This window comes from Perissodus microlepis, chromosome 7, assembly GCF_051167445.1.
Source record: "Perissodus microlepis isolate ML-2025 ecotype Zambia chromosome 7, ASM5116744v1, whole genome shotgun sequence".
NCBI classification, from domain to species: Eukaryota; Metazoa; Chordata; class Actinopteri; order Cichliformes; family Cichlidae; genus Perissodus; species Perissodus microlepis.
The window spans coordinates 28452655-28473504 of NC_140467.1; the positions used below are offsets into that span (position 1 = coordinate 28452655).

At 41.1% G+C, this 20850-nt stretch overlaps 1 protein-coding gene across 3 annotated transcripts; it reads right to left on the bottom strand.

Annotated features, from left to right (window-relative positions):
* Nucleotides 1-1229: 1229 nt before the first annotated feature.
* Nucleotides 1230-12928, bottom strand: LOC146383291 (uncharacterized). Of its 3 annotated transcripts, none has more exons than XM_084936802.1 (13): nt 12748-12919; nt 12513-12643; nt 10792-10865; nt 9046-9241; nt 8336-8537; nt 8082-8250; nt 5628-5721; nt 5505-5540; nt 5349-5402; nt 5081-5208; nt 2204-2339; nt 1902-1972; nt 1230-1609 (listed from the first exon to the last, which is right to left on the bottom strand). In XM_084936802.1, the coding sequence occupies exons 4-13, from the start codon at nt 9239-9241 to the stop codon at nt 1379-1381; spliced, it is 1317 nt and encodes a 438-aa protein (XP_084792928.1). In that variant the 5' UTR covers nt 10792-10865; nt 12513-12643; nt 12748-12919; the 3' UTR covers nt 1230-1378. The 3 variants fall into 3 exon arrangements, with proteins under 3 accessions (XP_084792928.1, XP_084792927.1, XP_084792929.1); XM_084936801.1 differs by having other exon boundaries at nt 9046-9244; nt 12748-12918; XM_084936803.1 differs by lacking the exons at nt 1230-1609; nt 1902-1972 and having other exon boundaries at nt 2231-4210; nt 9046-9244; nt 12748-12928.
* Nucleotides 12929-20850: the final 7922 nt, after the last annotated feature.

Here is a 20850-nt window from a genome sequence, read left to right on the forward strand (position 1 = left end):
GAAGAGCAGCAGGGCGTGTGCTGAAGACGGTAAACACGCTGCAACAGAAAAACCTGTTGGCTCATTTTACAGCGAGAAAAACGTCACAGAAAACCTGTAGGAACCTGTGAGACCGCTTTTTTTAAACTCACACTTTATAAACAATAGATTCTTCAGTAAAACTGTCACTGACTGCTGATTACTCTGGTAATCTCTGTCCAAACATTGAAGGACATGACTGTGCATGCAGCAGCTTGTAAGTTCTGCTGAACTGTGACACAGCAACACAATGTTTTTGTTTGGTTTCTTGGGAAAAATGAAACAAAGAATGTATTTAAGTTGGGCAAATCTACATGCTGTGCTCTCACTTCCTTATATACTGAAGTTTTACTTCAAAATCACTTCAGGAAAATCCTGAGGTGTACGGTGAAAATGAGACTCCCACTCATCAATTTTAACAGCAGCGTTTTAACTTTCGTTAACATGAGCTCCACAGAGAGTGATCTGAACCTGTTGTGTCGACCTTACAGCAACGCTGAGCCTCCTGTTACATGTTACATGTCTTCATGGTCAACCCTGATTATAAGAAATATTAGCATAGTATATTTTTTTTCAGATGTGTAGATTAAATCCTGTTTCAAATTGATTTCAACTTTCTTCAGAATTGCAGATGCAGCATTTTTCCTCATGATGGCGCCGGTAAGTCTCTGGAAACTCCAACAAGCCACAAGAAGTAAATGTTTTAAAATGTGAGTAATAATGAGAAACCCTAAAGCAGAACTGAAACTCCGTCTGATAAATTAAATCTTTCATTAAAGGCTGTTTGGACTGAAATGTTTTTTTGATGGTTGAAAAATAAATAACTGTAACGTTTTCCAGATGGAGATCTGCAGGATGAAACCATAAACACAGAAAGTCCTCTTAAAAAGGGCATAAGGTTCAGTCCAGCCTCTGACCCTACAGTTTCTATCGCCTGTTAGTGAGGACTGTCTCTGGAGCAGAGGGCACAATGTTTAGCCTCCTTCTCTGCATGCTGTCACTTCTTTTTCTTGTCTCTCAAGTACCAAATCTGATATATGATATTTCAAGAGATTAGTTCAATATCAATATTGTAAAAATAACTAACAGTAAACAAGCATGGAAACAGGGTCAGGGGCACAGAGGAGGGAACAGGACAGAACATAAAGGAGTGCAGCAAAAACTAATAAAATATTAAAACCATGAGCCGAACATAAAAGTATGAAGTTTTATTTATTTAAAAATATATATATATTTTATTAGATTATTCTTTTTATTTTTGATCTTTGACAGATGAAAGTTCAGGAAACAATGGCAGAAACGTTCAAAGATGCAGAACGCTGCTGTGAAAACAGGTTAACAAAGATCACAGCAGCTGACATTAAGGGTTTGTTGTGGGCTGCATCAGGCTGAGTCCCTGCACAACGAGGCACAGAACCTCCAGCAGAACCTCTGGGGGCAGCTCGGGCCGGTCCCAGCCGTCACTCAACTCTTTCAGCTTCTGATCGTTCAAACAGATGAACTCGGCCGCCCAGCGGAGCTCCCCTCCCTCCTGCAGGGGGACGGGCAGGGACTCTGGCAGTTTGGCCCGACCGTCCTTCAGACCATCCACCTGGAGAAGCAGAGAGGGAGCTGTTCTCAGATCAGATTCAAACATGAGGAAGACTCCGCCCACAGGCTGCTGATAGTGGGCGGAGCTGCTGCTGATGTGCTTTTACACGTGTGGGATTTTCTGTTTAGTTTTAGTTTATTCTTCTTCATTACAAAAACATGACAGACGATGCTTTAAGGTGTCAGATTACACATGTTCAGTGTGCTGAGTCTGTAGGATAAGGTGTGATCAGGCTGACAGCTGTTGAGAGGAGCATGTAGATGAATGCAGATGAATGAGTGAATGGACCCACCAGCTGGTTGAGCACTCTCAGAGTGTCTGGACTGCAGCGGGTCAGAAGTGGTGGAACTTCATCTGGCAGAGCTGCACAAACATGAAGAAGAAAAACAAAGTTTGATGATGATGTGACAAACTGAAACACTTTGCTTCAGATGTGTCAATAAAACTGTGAGCTGAGCTCTCACACACTCCCAAATCACACCTGAGCACCTTTATCTCAGCCCCACCACCTCCAGCTCACATACCACACCTGATGTGGAGGATCTACATGTTACTGGATGGGATAAATGTCTCAGAGCACGTCAGCTGACTTACTGTCCAACGCGCTGACCAACAGGTGAACAGCATCCTTCACAGCAGTGGAGATGTTTGAGATATCGAGAAGGTCCATGAAGGAGGAGACAGCCTGAGACAAAGTGCCTTCAAATGCTCCATTACTGCAGTGATCCAACTGAGAGAAGCAGAGGATTATTAGTAGTAGTATCAGATCAGGGTGGTGTTTAGTCATGGAGAACATAAAACTACAGTTATGTCCATAAATGTTTGGACAGAGACAACTTTCTTCTAATTTTGGTTCTGTACATTACCACAATGAATTTTAAATGAAAGAACTTAGATGCAGTTGAAGTTCAGACTTTCAGCTTAAAGTCAGTGGGTTGAACAAAAAGATGCATAAAAATGTGAGGAACTAAACCCTTTTTAACTCAATCCCTCCATTTCAGAGACTCAAAAGTAATTGGACAAATTAAATAACTGAAAATAAAATGTTCATTTCTAATACTCTAATGCTGACAAACCTTTGCTGGCAATGACAGCCTGAGGTCTTGAACTCATGGACATGCTGGGTTTCCTCCTTTTTGATGCTTTGCCAGGCCTCTACTGCAGCGGCATCCAATTTCTGTTTGTCTGTGGGCCTTTCTGTCTGAAGTTTAGTCTTCAACAAGTGAAATGCTCAGCTGGCTTAAGATATGGTGGCTGACCGGGCCATTCAAGAATATTCCACTTGTTTGCTTGAATAAACTCCTGGGTTGCTTTGGGTGTAGGTTTTGGTTAATTGTCAATCTGTATTATTAAAAACTGCCCATTTAATTTGACTGTATTTAGCTGGATTTGAGCAGACAGTATGTCTCTGACCTCAGAATTAATTCAGCTTCTTCTGTCCTGTGTCACATCATCATTAAACACTAGTGTCCCAGTGCCTACGGCAGCTATGCATACCCAAACCATCACACTGCCTCCATCGTGTTTTACAGATGTTGTGGCATGCTTTGGATCATGAGCTGTTCCATGCGTTTTTCTTGCCATCATTCTGGTTAAACTTGGTTTTATTTGTCCAAAGAATATTTTTCCTGGACTGTGTTTGTTTTTTTTTTTTTTAGCCTTTCTATTCTTGAGTCTTATGAGTGGCTTGGACCTTGCAGTGAACCATTTGCATTTACTTTCATTCAGTCTTCTCTTTATGGTAGACGGTGTTGTTCATTTGGTTGGATGTTGTGAGGTCATGACCTCACAGCCCACTGCCCAGTTTCAGTCATTGTGCAAATTTACTGTTTATAAGACTGGGGAAACCTGCAGCCAGCTGAGAGTGAAGAAGTCACTTGGATGAGTGACAAAATATTTCTTCCACTGAAAACACTATGTCCAGGTGAACAGAATCCCCTTTTTGGGATTTCCTTACCTGGATGATTGAGCATGCATCAAGACATGAAATGAAGGGGTTTCTCTTCCCCATGGAAATGATTCTGTGATCATCCACCACTGTTGTCTTCTGTGGACCTCCAGGTCCAGGTGCTGAGTTCACGAGTGCTTTCTATCTTTCTCAGGATGTACCAAACTGTAGTTTTTGCCACTCCTGATATTGTAGCAATTGTTTTTTTCTTCTGTTTTTTCAGCTTAAGGATTGCTTGTTGCACCTGCATAAAGAGCCGCACCTTGTTTGTTCGCAGCAAAATCGTAAAAATGCAAGCACCACACCTCAAATGATCTCGAGGCCTTTTATCTGCTTAACTGACAATGACATAGCAAAGGAATTGCCCACATCTGCACATCAAGTAGCCTTTGAGTCAACTGTCCAATTACTTTTGTAATGTGTATACCCTCAAATGAAAGCTGAGAGTCTACATTTATGTCTGTTATATAACTATAATTGTAACATGTTTCAGTTAATGGGTAAAAGAAAAACAAAAAAAAACTTGTGCCAGTGTCCAAATATATGGACCTAACTGTACCTGCTGTCTGTAAAGCCCCAAGCCTGTTGTCAGTATTGGTTGTTGGGCCTGTGCATACATGATTGATAACCAGCAGCATCCATGGTTCCGGTAGCTGAGAAATATCAGTAAAGAGCTTTTAGAAATATAATTAAGCAGCAATAACTTTAAGCGATCCTTTTAATCAGTTTCTCACGTTGAAGTGGAGCAATTTTGCTTCACTCTTCTTAGTGCACTGAGGTTTGTGAGGATTTATTTATGCACAGGATTCTTAAGATCCTGCCACTCTTACAGTTTTCAGAGATGTGCTGATGTGCTCTGATCATTGACCTAGTTTTGATCTAAGCTTTAGCTGTGGGACAGATGGCCTCACATTTGAATCTTGAATTCTCTGGTTTATGGAGGAGTTTATAGTTTACTCTGTTCAGCTGCTTAGACATCTCAGCTGTGTTCTTGGAGTCTTGGAGTTTGTTCAGAAACAACTTTGCAAACCTAAGCTGAGCTTTTCTGTTCTTTTTAGAAAGAAGAGGCTTTCTTCAGGCAACCCTTCTGAACAAACCCCACATGTTCATTCTTTTTCTAATTTTGCTGTCATGAACTTAATCATTTAACATAAGGCCTATAGAGTCTGAGATGTAGCTCTTGGGTTTGTTGCAGTTTATCTGAGGTTACATGGTCTGACCTGGGATGTCCACTGGTGGGGTAACTGTGGCACTGTGTTAACACACCTGAATGCACCAGATCAGCAAACTGCCAAAACCTTTGCTTTTATACAGGCACTCTCCTTTGCTGATAATCCGCTAGACTGGTGCTTGTTTATTCTTGTGGAACCTTCATTCTCACGTGACTGCCTGTTTAACCATCTCTTCACTTTTTGTTCCTTGCAGTAACTGATGAAGCATCAGTTGAAGAATTAAGATCAGTGGGAGATGAAACCTCATGATGAGCACAAAGAAGCTTCAGATGTTGTAAACATTCTTCTTACTGTTTGCTCCAGCAGAGAGAGAGTATCCCCATCCTCAGCAAGCTCGCTGAGCTTCTTCAGTAGATCACGACGGGTCGACTCAGGAAGATCTGCCAGCGGCTGCAGAAGAGCATCCTTCATTTTTAGTTCTGCGGCAAACACAGAAATAGCAGAACTGATACGATCACACTCAATAAATTAAAGCAGAGTTTGTGCTGTAGGTCCCAAACTCCAAAAACTTCACTCTGATTAATTCAGAACAGGGAAAAGCTCAAACTGTCAGACACACCTTCTTTAATCTGTTGTAGCATCGCACTCTCTATGTCATCGCCAAAGAGTCCATCTGAAAACAGACCTCAAGATTATTAAAAGTGAGAAAGACTTCATGTTGATGTGAACATTAAGACAAACATGGCATCAACTTCAACCACACACAGCAACATACCGAGGGCACCTCGAGTCCAGGGTTCACACAAGATCTCTAAATGAGAGCAAAGGACAGAAATTATACTCAGTAACACACACACAAACACACACACATGCAATCAACACAGTGTTGTGCTCTTACTTAGCTTCTCATCCTCTATCTTTATCTCCACCAGGCCGTAAGCAAAGGTGGATTTTTCTGGAACAGTGAAGCTTGTCTTCTCTTTTCTGTGGCCCTAAAAACATTTATTTTTTGTTAAATTACACATAACTGCACAATCAATACACAAGCATAGAAGAAACACTATCATTGTTCTCCATTTGCCACACAATTTAGATGATCTTCAGTCCATTTCCAAGAGTTTTGGAGACCTTTGGTCTGAAGTTGCTGAGGTGAAGGGATCAGGTTTACAACAGACTGTTTGAATTCTTCCAAACATTTTAAAGAGCTGCTGCAGCGTGAACACCCAAATTCTAAAGCTGCTGCCCTCTTGTTGTTGGAACTGACAGCAGCCTTTGACGTGGTCGACCATGATATCCTGCTATCACAGCTGGAATCATATGATGGCCTAATAGGGTTTGCTCTTCAGTAGTTTTGGTCCTTATCTGGAAGGACTTTTTATGTCAACATGGGCCATCACAGCTCCAAAATAGCCCCCCTTAATTATGGTGCACCTCAAAGCTCTAGTTTGGGTCCTGCCTTGTTTGCACTGCATATGTTGCCACTGGGATCTGTTTTCTCACAGTACAACCTTTATTCACTTTCTTCTTTTTTCACTATTTTGGAGATGACTTTGAGATCTATCTGCCTTTAAAAGCAGGGACAGACCCACTTCAGTTATTATTATGTTGCCTTGATGGTGTTAAACAGTGGATGTCTTTAATTTTTTATTTATTTTTTTATTAAATGAAAACAAAGCAGAAGCTGTCATTTTTGGTAACTTCATTAAGCCCATTGACAGCAGTCTAGGCCCCTTATCTTCCTATTGTAAGACAATGGTTAAAAACCTCGGTGTGTACCTTGATGGTTGCTTTAAACTGTGTAGGCAGGTGAGTCCAATAGTCCAATCCAGCTTTTTTCAATTAAAGCAGCTAGCCACAGTTAAGCCGTACCTTCCAGCTAATGTCTTTGAACGTGTTATTCATCTCTTCGTTACTTACAGACTGGACTACTGCAATTCTTTGTACTTTGGTTTGGACCAGGCCTCTCTTTATCGTCTCCAGTTGGTCTGAAATGCAGCTGCTCGTCTGCTAACTGGCACTAAACAGAAGAAGCATATTATCCTGGGTTTGGCCTCTCTACATTGGCTCCCTGTTCCTTACAGGATCCAATTTAAAATTTTACTTTTTGTTTTTAAATCATTTAACGGCCAAGCGCCTTCTTACCTATTTGACCACCTTTATATTTATGCTCCAGAAAGAACCACGAGGTCCAAACTAACCTTAACTATTCAACAGAGTAAACTTAAGTATCGTGGACACAGAGGCTTCTGTGTGGCAGGTCCCAAACTCTGGAATTGCCTTCCTCTTAATATTAGATCTGCACAAACACTCAAAGACACACACTTAAGTCTGGCTTTTAACACACTCTGACCTAAACATTTTTGGTTTTAACAGCGTTAGTTGTTGCTGTTGTTTTAGTTTTTTTAATTGCTTTTCTATATTTTACTGCATCACTGCATTTTATTTATTTTAGTGGCATTTTACATTGTTAAGCACTTTGTGCAGCATGGACTGTTTGGAAATGTGCTATATAAATAAACTTGACCTTGACCTTAAATGTTACACACAGCTCCATCAGATGATGTCTACAATGGTTCTTGCTGCAGAGCATCTGTTTATGTGCCACTCTCCGGTAAATAATCACGTCACTCTAATAAAATGACCTGGCTACACCATGGGTCAGGCCTGGTGCCAGGGTTTACAGTGCTGGGTATTCTGCCTGCTTGTTAGCATTGCAGTGTAGGAACCAGGAAACCGTGGAAACCGCGCTCTGTGGCAAATGCTGTTTTCTAGATAGTAATTTGAGAATTATTCTCTTCATAGTTGTTGAATTTTTACACAATACTTCTTTTTATGACTTTAACCAGTCTGCTACTCAGGAGTTTATTTTTGGGGGGTTATACAGGAACTTGTTTCTTCCTCAAATGTGGCCTTGAAATAGGCCTGCCAGGGACGTGTATGTCCACAAATAGCCTTTGAGTTCCTGAAGTGGAACAAAGTGAGTGGAGTCCTGCAGAAGTGGATTGGATTCCCAGAGTCCTGATGTCCGCAGAATCAGTTTTGATTAAACAATGAGGCAGAAGTTACCAACAGTCTAAATCTGCCGGAGAACTGTGGCAAATTCTCCAAAATGCTGAAGAACCGACCATTCACGTAACTTACAAACAGAGGAACTGAATACGTAAAGAATTCCTGATTCAAATTCATTAACTCGATCACTTTAATCACTACAGACGAATCATGCTGCACCTGCACTCTGGACAGTTTGTTCTTCACAAACAAGTAATCAATTCATTACCAATACAGCTCAAACATGAGTTACTGAAAACAAAGCTGAGCCCAGAATGTCTTCATCCTTTGGAGATTCACTCACCTTTGCAAACAGACTCAGTATCTTTATGCAGGAGGCTAACAAGGACCCATCCCTCGTGCACTTTCTAATAAGTGTGACAGGAGAGGAGTTGTAAATTGTCTGGTGAACAAAAGCCAGTTTATCCTTCGTTTTCAGTGCCAGCAGGTTCACTTTGTCTGTTTTTATGGTCCTGGAAACAGGAAGCAGCAGCAGAGAGTAAAAAGGTTAGTGCATGTTTGGAAAACAGCGATCGCTGAGCAGAGACAGAGCCCTACCCGTCACTGAGCGCGCTCCTCAGGGCTTTAAGGTCGACTTTCTTCGCCATCATGTTGACTGGCTGAACTAGTCCATCCATGCTGTCAGCGCCTGCATTCACTTCAGCTTCATACACACCAACGTCTTTTCCACCTAACCCTCCTCTCCCGCTCGTCTTTGTTGAAGTCATGAAATTACTCACAAAGGGTTCATCTGTGCACTCTGGAGGGAGAAAGGAGCATCACTTACACATGATACAGTCGTTCTATATATTATGAGGTCAATGTACCACAACACACAGGTCAGCTTAATGAGGGGGAGTTATTTAGGAGACAGAGGCACACCCACCGCCACCTCTGGTATAACTGGAGCATATAAGTAAAGACACACACTCCCAGCTGATTCTCCCTTCTGTGGATTAAGGAATGTATTAGTTCACTGTGACACTGGTGAGCCTGTTTGCCTTGCAGGTCACAACCCATCATCCTCTGTCTTACTTTATCACCCTTCCTTTCTTTCTGGCAAAAGTATGGATGATGAGGGGCAGAGATGTAGGCCCTAGCGCCAATAGTTGGCCCATCTGAATAAGATAGATTCTGTGAATTAAGGTCAGCATGTGAACTACAGTATTATATCATCATCACCAGGCTAATGGGACTCAGTCAGAAAAAAGGTGTATTTATATTGTGTGACACAAAATATGTGTGTGTTTATGCATCTGAATACACACCTGGGCTGAAGTCTTCCACCTCCATGAGCTCGGGCAGACTGAGTTGCATTATCTTGTACTTTTGCACTGGCCAGAATTTTCCTCTGCTGACTTTGACCAGAGTCAGCAGATCTACTTTCTTGATTAGTCTCTCATTATAGATGAGCTCTTTATCTCCCACCTTTTCAATCAGTTTTTTGGCCTCAGCTGCAAACATCTTCTGTGGAGACAATAAAACAAACACAGCTGTTTTCAATTCACTGCATGGATTTCTTAATGGTTAATTTGCAGATTTATCCAAATGCTGCAAAAATGATAAACTTTTCCTGCGTCCAGGAAAAGATAGGACGCTGTCTAAGATGCAAATCTAAAAGAATGCAGCCATTTGCAAATCCTTATAACCCAATATTTAATATAAAAGAGTAAAAATAAAGCTATGTTTCTCTGATCGTTACCAAAACATTACAGTATGGAGCCACTCAAAATGCTAAAAGTTCAACATATTAAACACTGAAACTGAGAAATGTTGTGTCTGTGAAAGGTATCTGATTACAGCACATCACTCAAAACCATCTGAAAAACAGCCATTTATATAATTTATATAACCATTTAAATATTTCTATTTGTGTCTCTCAAACCTTTATTGTTCCCGTTCTCTATGACAGTTATTCTAAAATGTTCCAATTCTTTCGACCATTTCATACAAATAGGAGTTAACCTCCAGTGAACTGTTTTCATCAGCACTCTGGAACTAAGTATTTTCCTAATCGCCTATTTTATTTATCCACAGTTCACTGAAAACATCAGAATGTTGTGATAGGAAATTATAATCAAATCTAACTAAATTTATTAACAGGTTCAGTAAGCAAGCTCATTAATCCTGTTTTATACTCTTTACATTGACTCCCAGAAGAGATACCAAGCACTCCACGGCCAGGCTTCAGCCTCATTGAACACTCTGCTGCTCACAGACTCATCGTACCAGATGAAAGCTGGAGAAGAACGCAGCCTTTCAGTCTGTGGCTCCAAGACTGAAACATTTTTGTTTAGTCAGGTTTTTCTGATGTTCACTCTATTTCTATAATATATTATTTTACTCTATTTTGTTGTACAGTGCTTTTTCTGTGTGTTCTAAAAAGACTTTACTTTCTTAAAAATAGAAAAATGGTGCTGCATCGACTCCTACAAACACTGAACCCTCTCATTCTCTTCAGTGATGACCTCATGGTGGTGTGATCTGAAGGTTTTCTGTAGTTATTACTAAATTATTTAAATTCTAAATAATTTCTCATCTTATTCAGATATGTACAGTCTGCTCTGAGCAGAGACATTGTCACTTAATCTGCACATACAAGTGTTTCCTGTGCAGACGTCACACAGCGCTGAAATATCTTCATTATCTCATGTTTAATCTATGGTGAGATATCCGCATTTTTACAGACACAGAGTTTATAATCAGCTGAACTAGTTTTTAACAAAATACAAGTGTCTCAAATGATGTGTTCACTGATCACAGAGCAATCAGGAAACCCATTAGCGCTACAGACATAAACAAGCTTAAGCTCAACAGGGATGCACACGCTGATCCTTCAGTAATAAAAACACAAAAGCCTCAAGCGCTGTTTCACCTGCACTGCAGGATTACGACTGTAGCTTACAGTGGTGGGAGCAGACACCACTAAAACACCTTGTTGTTTTGGTGTCACTCTGCTGCCTAAAATAACACGAGGTAAGCTGAAACACAGAGCTAGGAAACACTAGTCTTACCGTGCTCGTCCTCAATGCTGATTAAACTGTTGTTTCGCTTTCTCTGCAGCTTCAGGAGTATCAGGGTCCTCGACCTACAGGAAATGAGTAGTGTGGTGTTTTTAACCTCAGTGCCTGCAGAGTTCAACAGCTGAAAGTTACACTTTTCAAAAAGAGCTACCCTCAAAGGCTATAAATTTATTACAAATGACACCTTATTGCACTGATCATATAAAAAGCCATGCTAAGAAATCATATAAAAGCCTTGCTATAATCTGCCTGCAGTGGTTCTTTTATCTGTGGCTCTTATCAGGATAAGAGAAAACAGAAGTTGTCAACTGAATTCGCCTGCCTGTTGTTTATTAACTGCTGATAATCAGCTGCATATCAAAGAAGTGCACGAGTCTTTTAGAAGGAGGATGCATGGCCTTCACTCAGTGGGTTCTTAAAAAAAGGCTGGGTGTGGAAAATTAGTCACAAAGTTCACAGTTTGGGTGTTCGCGTGAAAAAGGGAACCTGAGTGGTTATATGAAAAAAAAAGTTTCTAAATAAACTTTAAAAACAGGAAGTAAAAAAAAACACCAACATAATAGGAAATGCTTGAACACCATTAAACAGTCAGTAACATCCTCTGACTGCACCCTTAACTGCTTATTTCAGAAACGTGGTTTGGGATGTGGCGTCTGATTTCATCATGGATTCTTTGATTAATGAGCTTCCGACTCTTGTTAATGGAGCCGCTCACTAGTACGATCAAGAAAATACTACATTTCAAAGGCCAATTATTTGTATTGTCACTGAATTATTGCATGGTAAATATTTCTGATGATGGACTCATATTGTTTGTCAGTAAACAAATAAGCAACTTAAAACTTTCCTTTGAGGCAAAAAAAATAAAGCAAACAAGAAGCTGAGAGCGCAAACCTCCAGCGGGCAGCATTCACCCTTTAGGGAAACAGTATTCATTTGTTCTCTCTTGTCTTTTTAAACAGACTCTATCAGCGCCTGAATGTAACAAACACAGTTACTGTCTGACTATCAACACCAGGTTACATCAGGATAAACCACATAACATTAACAACATTACACACAAATATCGTGTAGGTGTAGGTGATGGATGATAGGTACTGATTAATAAATAACTGTACATGAATAACTGGAGCTTATTACATAATATTACACTACAGCATATTTCTACCTAAGCAGGAAGCTCATTCTGTTTCTGCTTTCTTTAAACATATATCACATTTAATACATTTTCGAGAAACTTGAAAGAAAGGCGCATGTGCAATGTAAAAGTGAGGTCAGAGGTCAAATGACATGTGACATGATGTTTTAAATGTCTATATAATGACAACACACAGCACACTTGTAAGAATCATAGCCTCTAAGTTCAACAGCTTTTTGTCCACTTTTGTGGGGGAAAAAAAGCTAATTTTAATCAGAATTCATTAAAATCTCATCGTGTTACAGACAGAATGACGGCACACCCACAAACACTACCAAAAAAAAACGTTTAGTCTCTATCAAACATTCATCAAATTAAATTATATGATTTTAATTGGTGTCAGATTTGTGTAGAGTCACTGTGTTATTTTCATTTTTTAACACCTGCACACATCTAAGTATGAAAAGTAGTCTACAGGTAACGGAAGATGTCAGCAGGTCTGAATACGATGCTGCGCCAGGCTGACTGAAAGGAAACATGATGGTGAAAATAAATCAATAAAAGGAAAACATACCAGAAGGCAGGCGACGTCCGAGCTTCAGCTAAACTCGAAGCAAACACAGAAAGAATCGGGCAGAAGCAGACACGTCAGGAGCTGCTCAGGGGCATCAGTGTGCCATCACACTGGACAGTGTTATCATCCATCTGAGACGGAAAGAAGCAGTTATGCAAGTCAAGAGGAGGGAGGGAACTCTGAGCCACAGACATTTGAGTGTTAGTAACATAGTGTTAAAGTTAGACCCGCTTACCTCAGCTCAGCTCTCCTCTCCCATCTTTACATCCCATCACAAGCTGACATCCACTGTGGATGAAGGTGCAGCATCATTAGCAGATCAGGGATTTTAACCCAGAGTGAGACTTTATTGTGTTGGGAGACTTTAACAGAGTCAGAATGAAGAAACTTTTTCCAAAATACTACCAGCTATCAGCAGATTTTCCTTTTTCCTACAGGAGGCGGTCAGACAGGAAGTTACAAAGTCCTCCCCTGTAAGCTGCCAGCTCATGGACTGAGCTGTAAACAGGAAAAAGTGACTCATGTCATTATCAACGATCACATCCGTCCAGCCCTCCGGCTGCTCTGCTTGTTACCAGGGCTGGACTGGGACAAAAAATTGGCCTGGGCATTTTGACTAGAGACCGGCCCCCCAGGTATTATAGGAAAAGCCATAAAGCCTTTGAATGAAAACAGACGCTGTTGTGACAGTGATGTACAGTCTTGTTGGTATATGTATGATTTCTATACATTTTACGTCAGATAAAAACTTTGGTTGTAATCTTCAGATAATTATTTAATAAAAGCGAGACATTTTAAATGAGAATAAGAACGTGTTTCTTTGTGCCCCCCTCTCCCTGTTAATGCCCCACCTGGCCCCCTGGCAAAACTTTGCTAGACCCGCCCCTGCACAGTTACCAGCTGTCAGCTACTTAGAAAAGGATCCTGGTGTTATTTGTCTCTCAGAAACAGTTCATAACTTCCCTTTAACTCATTCATGTCACCTAAAAGGTAAACCTGTTTCTCCATCACCTGTTCAGCTCTGATGATTCAGTAAGGACATCTCCTGGTTTCATCTTCATGTTTCCCTCTCACCACATATTCAAACTGACATCATGACCAGCAGGTTTACAGCTGTGGCTCCAGCAAACATCAACTGATACTAGAAAGTAATATTAAATAAATTCTAACAACAGCTGATCAAGCTTAAACGTGCTGCTGTTGTTTAACGCAACATCCGCTGGTTTCCTCTTTCTGGCGCAAAGTGGGCGATAAACAAACAAAAGAGAAAAGCTGATCAGCTGATCATTGATCAGTTTCATGATCATGTTCATTGAAGTAGAAACAGGAGAGGGAGGGGAAAGAATGAGCGAAGAAGAAACAGCTGACAGCGTAAAGACAGAATAACAACAGCTTTGTGTCTTTTTCCATTCTAGCTGTAGTTCGGGACAAACTGTGCTCCTTTTCAGCTCAATACGAAACGCTTAATATTGTCTCTGAATGCGGGACGATTCTGTCTTTTTACGGGACGGTTGGCAACTCTACTAACTAACCTTATGAATAAAATAAAGTTCACTATCAGTAACATCATAGCACCCACCCAGCTGTAGAAACTCCATCATGCTAGCTAGTCCATAGCTGGACTGGCCATCGGCCCACCAGGTGATTTTTCATTTTTATGAGCCGATGATTTTTTATTTTTTTCTGGTAACGGTATAAACAATGAAAGGTGGTGGATTGGTCAGATGCTGGCCGGTGTGTAAAAATAACTCAGTTGTTTGGTGGTGGCTATGGCGGAGCTTCCACAGAGGCCAGCAGGTGGATGAGAGAAAGGGGAGGCAGGAGAAGGAGAGACCCGAGGCGGTGAACTGAACTTCAGGTAAGAAGTTATGACCTGCAGTCTATCTGGGTCAGATATAAACCAAGTTTAGGTGGAGTTTATTTTCGTTGTGCTAACGTTTTACAATCAGTTACAATAACTGGTACTGTGTACTAGCTAGCATGATAGAGTTTCTACAGCTGGGCGGGTGCTATGATGTTACTGATAGTGAACTTTATTTTATTCATAAGGTTAGTTAGTAGAGTTGCCAACCGTCCCGTAAAAAGACAGAATCGTCCCGCATTCAGAGACAATATTAAGCGTTTGGTATTGAGCTGAAAAGGAGCACAGTTTGTCCCGAACTACAGCTAGAATGGAAAAAGACACAAAGCTGTTGTTATTCTGTCTTTACGCTGTCAGCTGTTTCTTCTTCGCTCATTCTTTCCCCTCCCTCTCCTGTTTCTACTTCAATGAACATGATCATGAAACTGATCAATGATCAGCTGATCAGCTTTTCTCTCTTGTATGTTTATCGCCCACTTTGCGCCAGAAAGAGGAAACCAGCGGAGGTCGTGTTAAACAACAGCTGCACGTTTAAGCTTGATCAGCTGTTGTTAGAATTTATTTAATATTAATTTCTAGTATCAGCTGATGTTTGCTGGAGCCACAGCTGTAAAGCTGCTGGTCATGATATCGGTTTGGATATGTGGTGAGAGGGAAACATGAAGATGAAACCAGGAGATCACAGCTGAACAGGTGATGGAGAAACAGGTTTACCTTTTAGGTGACAGGAATGAGTTGAAGGGAAGTTATGAACTGTTTCTGAGAGACAAATAACACCAGGATCCTTTTCTAAGTAGCTGACAGCTGGTAACTGTGCAGGGGCGGGTCTAGCAAAGTGTTGCCAGGGGGCCAGGTGGGGCATTAACAGGGAGAGGGGGGCACAAAGAAACACGTTCTTATTCTCATTTAAAATGTCTCGCTTTTATTAAATAATTATCTGAAGATTACAACCAAAGTTTTTATCTGACGTAAAATGTATAGAAATCATACATATACCAACAAGACTGTACATCACTGTCACAACAGCGTCTGTTTTCATTCAAAGGCTTTATGGCTTTTCCTATAATACCTGGGGGGCCGGTCTCTAGTCAAAATGCCCGGGCCAATTTTTTGTCCCAGTCCAGCCCTGTTGTAGGTTCTGAAAATTGTTCTTTTATTTGGTTGTCTATGGTATGTAATTTTTTTGTAAGTACAACACCATTAATATGGTACTGTTTAATTCTATTTTGTATTGTACTGAGGTTTAAATAAAGGTTTGAATGAAAAAAAATAAAAAATAAACAAAAAACAAAAAAACAACAACTTTGAATTGGAACTGCACTTGGTCTCGGACTGATGACGTATCACGAGTACACGAGAACGCAAGTATGCAAAAGTACGCATATTGAGACAGGCCCATAATCAATAAGAGTAAATCCCTGAATGTCATGTGACCTGGGAGTACATACGTCACCTAGGGCAGAGGTCTCCAACCTTTTTTGCGCCACGGACCGGTTTATGCCCGACAATATTTTCATGGACCGGCCTTTAAGGTGTCGCGGATAAATACAACAAAATAAAACTAGTACCGGTACCGAAAAAAAGAAAATTTATTCATAACACACATGAAAAGACCAAGGAAAACCGAGTAAACGATAAAAACGATAACAAAATAATGCTGAAAACCGATAAAACCCCTGAAAACTGTACATTTCAAACCTGAGCCTCAACTCTCGCGGCCCGGTACCAAACAACTCACGGACCGGTACCGGTCCGAGGCCCGGGGGTTGGGGACCGCTGACCTAGGGAACCGGAGCCTGGAATGATTGGCCGTCAGCTTCAAATCATGACGAGGGCGTTGCTTCCAGGGTGTTCACTGCTTAAATATAAGAATATTTATTTATGACTTCTTTATTCATTTCTGTAGTTGTTAAACCACCACAGACAGACCACAGTTAAACTACCACTAAATTATATTTAGTTTATTTTTTTAGATGCAGAGCGATGTGTTTGTTTTACACTGTGATGTGTTGACTTACAAATGTAAAAAGAACAAAGTGAAGTAAAAGTAAGGAGTGAGTGTCTGTGACAGACTGGATGAAAATGATTTACAGCCACAGAACCAGAGAGAAAAGCAGCACTGACGCCTGAACAGAAAAACACGAGGTTACCACATAAATACCACCATGAATGAACCATGGATGACTGCATGAAAGATGAACTGATGAATAATGAGTTGGGGAGATGGTGTCAGTGCTTTATTTAGTGATCTCCTGAAGAAAAGAAGCACAGCTCACCTGTAAGATTAAAAATGGTTTTGTGTCACATCTGAAGGATGATGTGAGGCTGCGTGTCAGGTAAAGGACCTGGGAGATGACAATCATTACGTGCAGGATTTGGGGAATGTTTCTTGTTTTGTTTATTTTCTCCATCATGTTTGCCCAGGCTTTAATATCTCCTGTTCCAGTGTTGGGTCATCAGGTCAGTGCATGAACAAGCTCAGGCTGCAGACTGAGGAGATGGAAGCCCCACCCACCTGTTGGTCAAACCTTCTGTTTAGAAAAGACCAGCCAATCAGAAGACAGCTGTCTTGGAATAGGGTGGAATGGAGGCAAATGAGCTGCTGTGGCGATCCCTGAAAGGAGCAGAAAGAAGAAGATTAACTAAATATCAGTGAGCAGTGATTTCTGCTTCTTACTCCCCTTTGTTTCCTCCTCCCTGCCCTGCTGTGCAATTACCTGCTCCACCCTGACACGCTTTACCTGTGTCTGTCTGTCTGTGTGTGCTCCTGTGACCTGACCTTACAGAGATGATGTTCTGCTGTCTGTGAAGGTTAGCAGCATTACCGAGCTTCAACCATGGTGACAGCAAACAAAAAGACACCTGACACAGGGACCCTGCTACAGGGAACACCTGCCAGAACAAAGATTTCTGTACCCACCACAGCAGGAGGTGGACAGTAACTGTTTTATGATGAAGTTTTCCTAAAGGCTTAACGCTGACTTTAATAGAGATGATGTGGTGTATTTAACCTGTTATTTAGCCGACACATGCACTTTGAGGAGCTGACAGCTCTTTGAAGTGCGTGTTTCTTCTTTTTAGAGTTTTGTGTTGGGGTAATAAAAACCAGTAAAAACTCTTTCATATATGTGGGCATGTAAGATTAACATCGCCCTCCATCTTGGGTTAGGGACACAGTTTGGCTTACACAGAATTGTTGCCTGTTTATGAAGCCGAAGGGAAAGTCTCTGAACAGAAAAACTGTGTTAAAGGCCAAAGTGAGTGAAGGAAACTTCATCTGAAAAATAACACCTTCTCATTTCTTAACCACACGTCAGTTTTCCTTTGACGTGTGGTTAAAATGAAGCAACACTGAAGAAAATGGAGGCTTATAAACGTCGACATAGTTGTTCTTTTTTCACATCTGCAACCTCTTAAAGACCTTTTAGCTCTGTTTGTTCTTGACAAGAAAGAAAACTGGACTGTGGTTTATTGTAAAAACGTCTTTCAGGCTGAAGTCAGTTCCTGTCAAGTAAAAGTAAAGTAATAAATAGTAAAGTAAAGGTTTCTTTAAGCTCTGCTCATCTGGCTCAGGTTTTGATTATTGTTTATATGTTTGTGTTTTTGTCTTGCTGTTATTTCCTGTTTTACTTCATGAAGTAATGAAGTAGTTTCATAGTCGTGCTGCTGCCTTGTTGTTAGATCTTTATCATTTGTCTGTAATGGGTTTTATGATGAAGGGCCAAGCTAAATAATAAATATAATGAAACAATAAAATTCTCTTTATACTCTGCGTGTTACTGAGCTTTGACTTCTTCAGACTTTTGTCTTCTTCAGATCAGGTTCAGTCAGAAACCTCAGCTCTGCTTCTGAAGGTCAAGTCTGAGCGTCTGTGAAGGCTCTCAGTCATTCAGGTCATCGCAGTCTAAGGAGCTTGGAAAGAAAAGCATCTGGACTTCTTTAAGTTGCTTGAAGACGTTTCACCTCTCATCCGAGAAGCTTCTTCAGTTCTAAGGTCAAATGGTGGAGAGTCCCAGATTTATACCCAGTGGGAGTTTCCCCCCAAAGAGGGACCTGATAATCCTCTACCTAATCCCATGAGCCAAGGTGTGAAAACGGGTGTGGGCCACAATCAGCCAGGGTTTCGGGTGAGCTCATTGTGAAACATAGCCCCACCCTATCATGTGATTTCCTGAGGTCAGATGGCCCAGGGTGTGAGTGGGCGTTAAGGCATCTGGGAAGGGATCTCAAAACTGGATTATAGATGGCAGACAGTTGGTGTCGTAAACCACCGCCTCTGTCAAGTCTGAGCATATTTAGTCTATAACAACATGCATATCATACATGATTACATATTTACAGCCAGTTAATGATCCGACAGGCACGTAGAGGTCTGTCAGTGTCCTCATCTATCTGTGCACTTTGAAATTAACCTGTGATCAGGCTGTGATTTTGCTACTTTTCTCCTGGTGTTCATTACCACAGAGTTTAGCTGCTGCATCGACCTGTCAGCGCCCTCTGCTGGACAGAAACAAGCATAGAGGATAGATGTAGACTTAATGCCACACAGGTGAAACTCACTCATGTTACAGAAGCACAGGGGTCAACAAGAAAAGGTGAGTTAGAGTTATATCACACAAAAAAAGGAAAAAGTGTGTGTGGGGGGAACTATTTACTATATACAAGTGAAATTTCTAATCTATACAAATGGTTATCAATACCTCTACTTCCTTTTTACTTCAGACAATCTGATTTGACTTTTCAGAGTAGATTCAAATCTGCAAGGAGGCGCTGTGAAGATTAGACACACAAAAATAAATAAATAAATAAAATAAGGCAGTGAGTATTAATTTCTCCAGTTAGCAGTAGGCAGGGCTTTTCTTGTGAATAGTGGGGGAGAGTAAACATATTTTTGCACATGTGTTTGGGTTATTTACTGGTAAATGGACCTCCACGTCTTAGAAGTTGCCTGAAGCGAGGTAGCTGAAGAGTCACACTGAAGGTGGATTAATGTGGTGCTCAGGTGAAAGGTGGAGCTTCCTTTGGAGGTTTTTCCAGGCACGCCAAACTGGGATGAGTGCCTGGATGCTGGATCTGGTCCGAGGACTCCTCGGGATCTCAGGAGCTCTAATACAGAGCCATGATGAGTCTTAGGCTACGTCCACACTGCAGGTCTTAATGCTCAATTCCAATTTTTTGATCAAATCTGAACACCGCTGTCACACTACAAATAAAATGTGACAGCAAACGGCTCTAGTGTGACAGGGCTCTAGAGTGCGACCAATTTGGTTGCAAATGCGACCAAATTTTTTAATGGTGCAACTAAAAAAAATCTTAGGTTGCACTGGTGCGACCAAATGTTCGAGTTAAAAAAAAAAAAAAAAAGACTACGCAACTCTGAAAGTCTCCGTGTGGTCAACAGCAGACACACATTATGCCCCTATCGTGGTCTAAACCAATCAAAGATAGTCAGGGGCGGGACCTCTCTGATTGGCCGTGGTCCAGTTGAAAGTGCAGGCAGATAGAGAGGTGAGTAACTTGAATAAAGCCATATCGATTCATTAAATCCTGAATTCACTTTTAAATATAAATGTATTTGGCCAGAAACACCAGAATCTCAGGTTAAAGCTCACAAAACAATTTCAACAAACAGTAAATGAGAGCAGGTAAATGGATTCTGCACAAAGACGTAAACACAGAGCGCGGACCCGACGCATCAGAATCACCTTTCTCTTTCTCGGCTTTCTCACTCGATGAGCATTAAGACCTGCAGTGTGAACGTAGCCTTAGTGTGAACGAGCTAAGGCTACGTTCACACTGCAGGCGAAAGTGCATCAAATCCGACTTTTTTTGACCCTATGCGACCCATATCTGATCATGGTATGACAGTGTGAACGGCACAAATCCGATATTTTCAAATCCGATCTGGGTCACTTTCGTATGTGGTACTGAATCCGATACATATCCGATGTTGTAGAAAGCCACTGCTGTTTGAATGGTCATGTCGCATTAAATCCATCTTTTATGTCACTGACACGAGACAGACGCCAATTATCAGCTCCGGAGAAGCGCCTGAGAAGACATCGCGAACGCTTCCTGGCCATCCAGTGTAGATGTTAGTGAAACTGTTGGGAAGACAACGTTGGAGAAACGTGAACATTTTATTTGTACTGTATAATCTGCAGATTCTGACAGAAATCTGCAACTATCCTTTGAAGCACCGCTCCTCTCTAAAACAGCAATAAGGATAATTATTAGGTTATTTACATTATTATGTAAATAACAAAATAACTTAAAGCAAAAATTGTGAACACGCAGACAAAAAAATCGGATTTGTTCAAAAAATCGGAATTGAGCTGCATTGACCTGCAGTGTGAACGTAGCCTTAGCCTCAGCGCAGTGACCCTAACCCTAACCCTGCACCTCCATCAGGACAAGCGCCATGTTCCCACCTACACCTGCAGGTGGCAGCATTGCAGCTCTGTGCTGTTTGCAGAC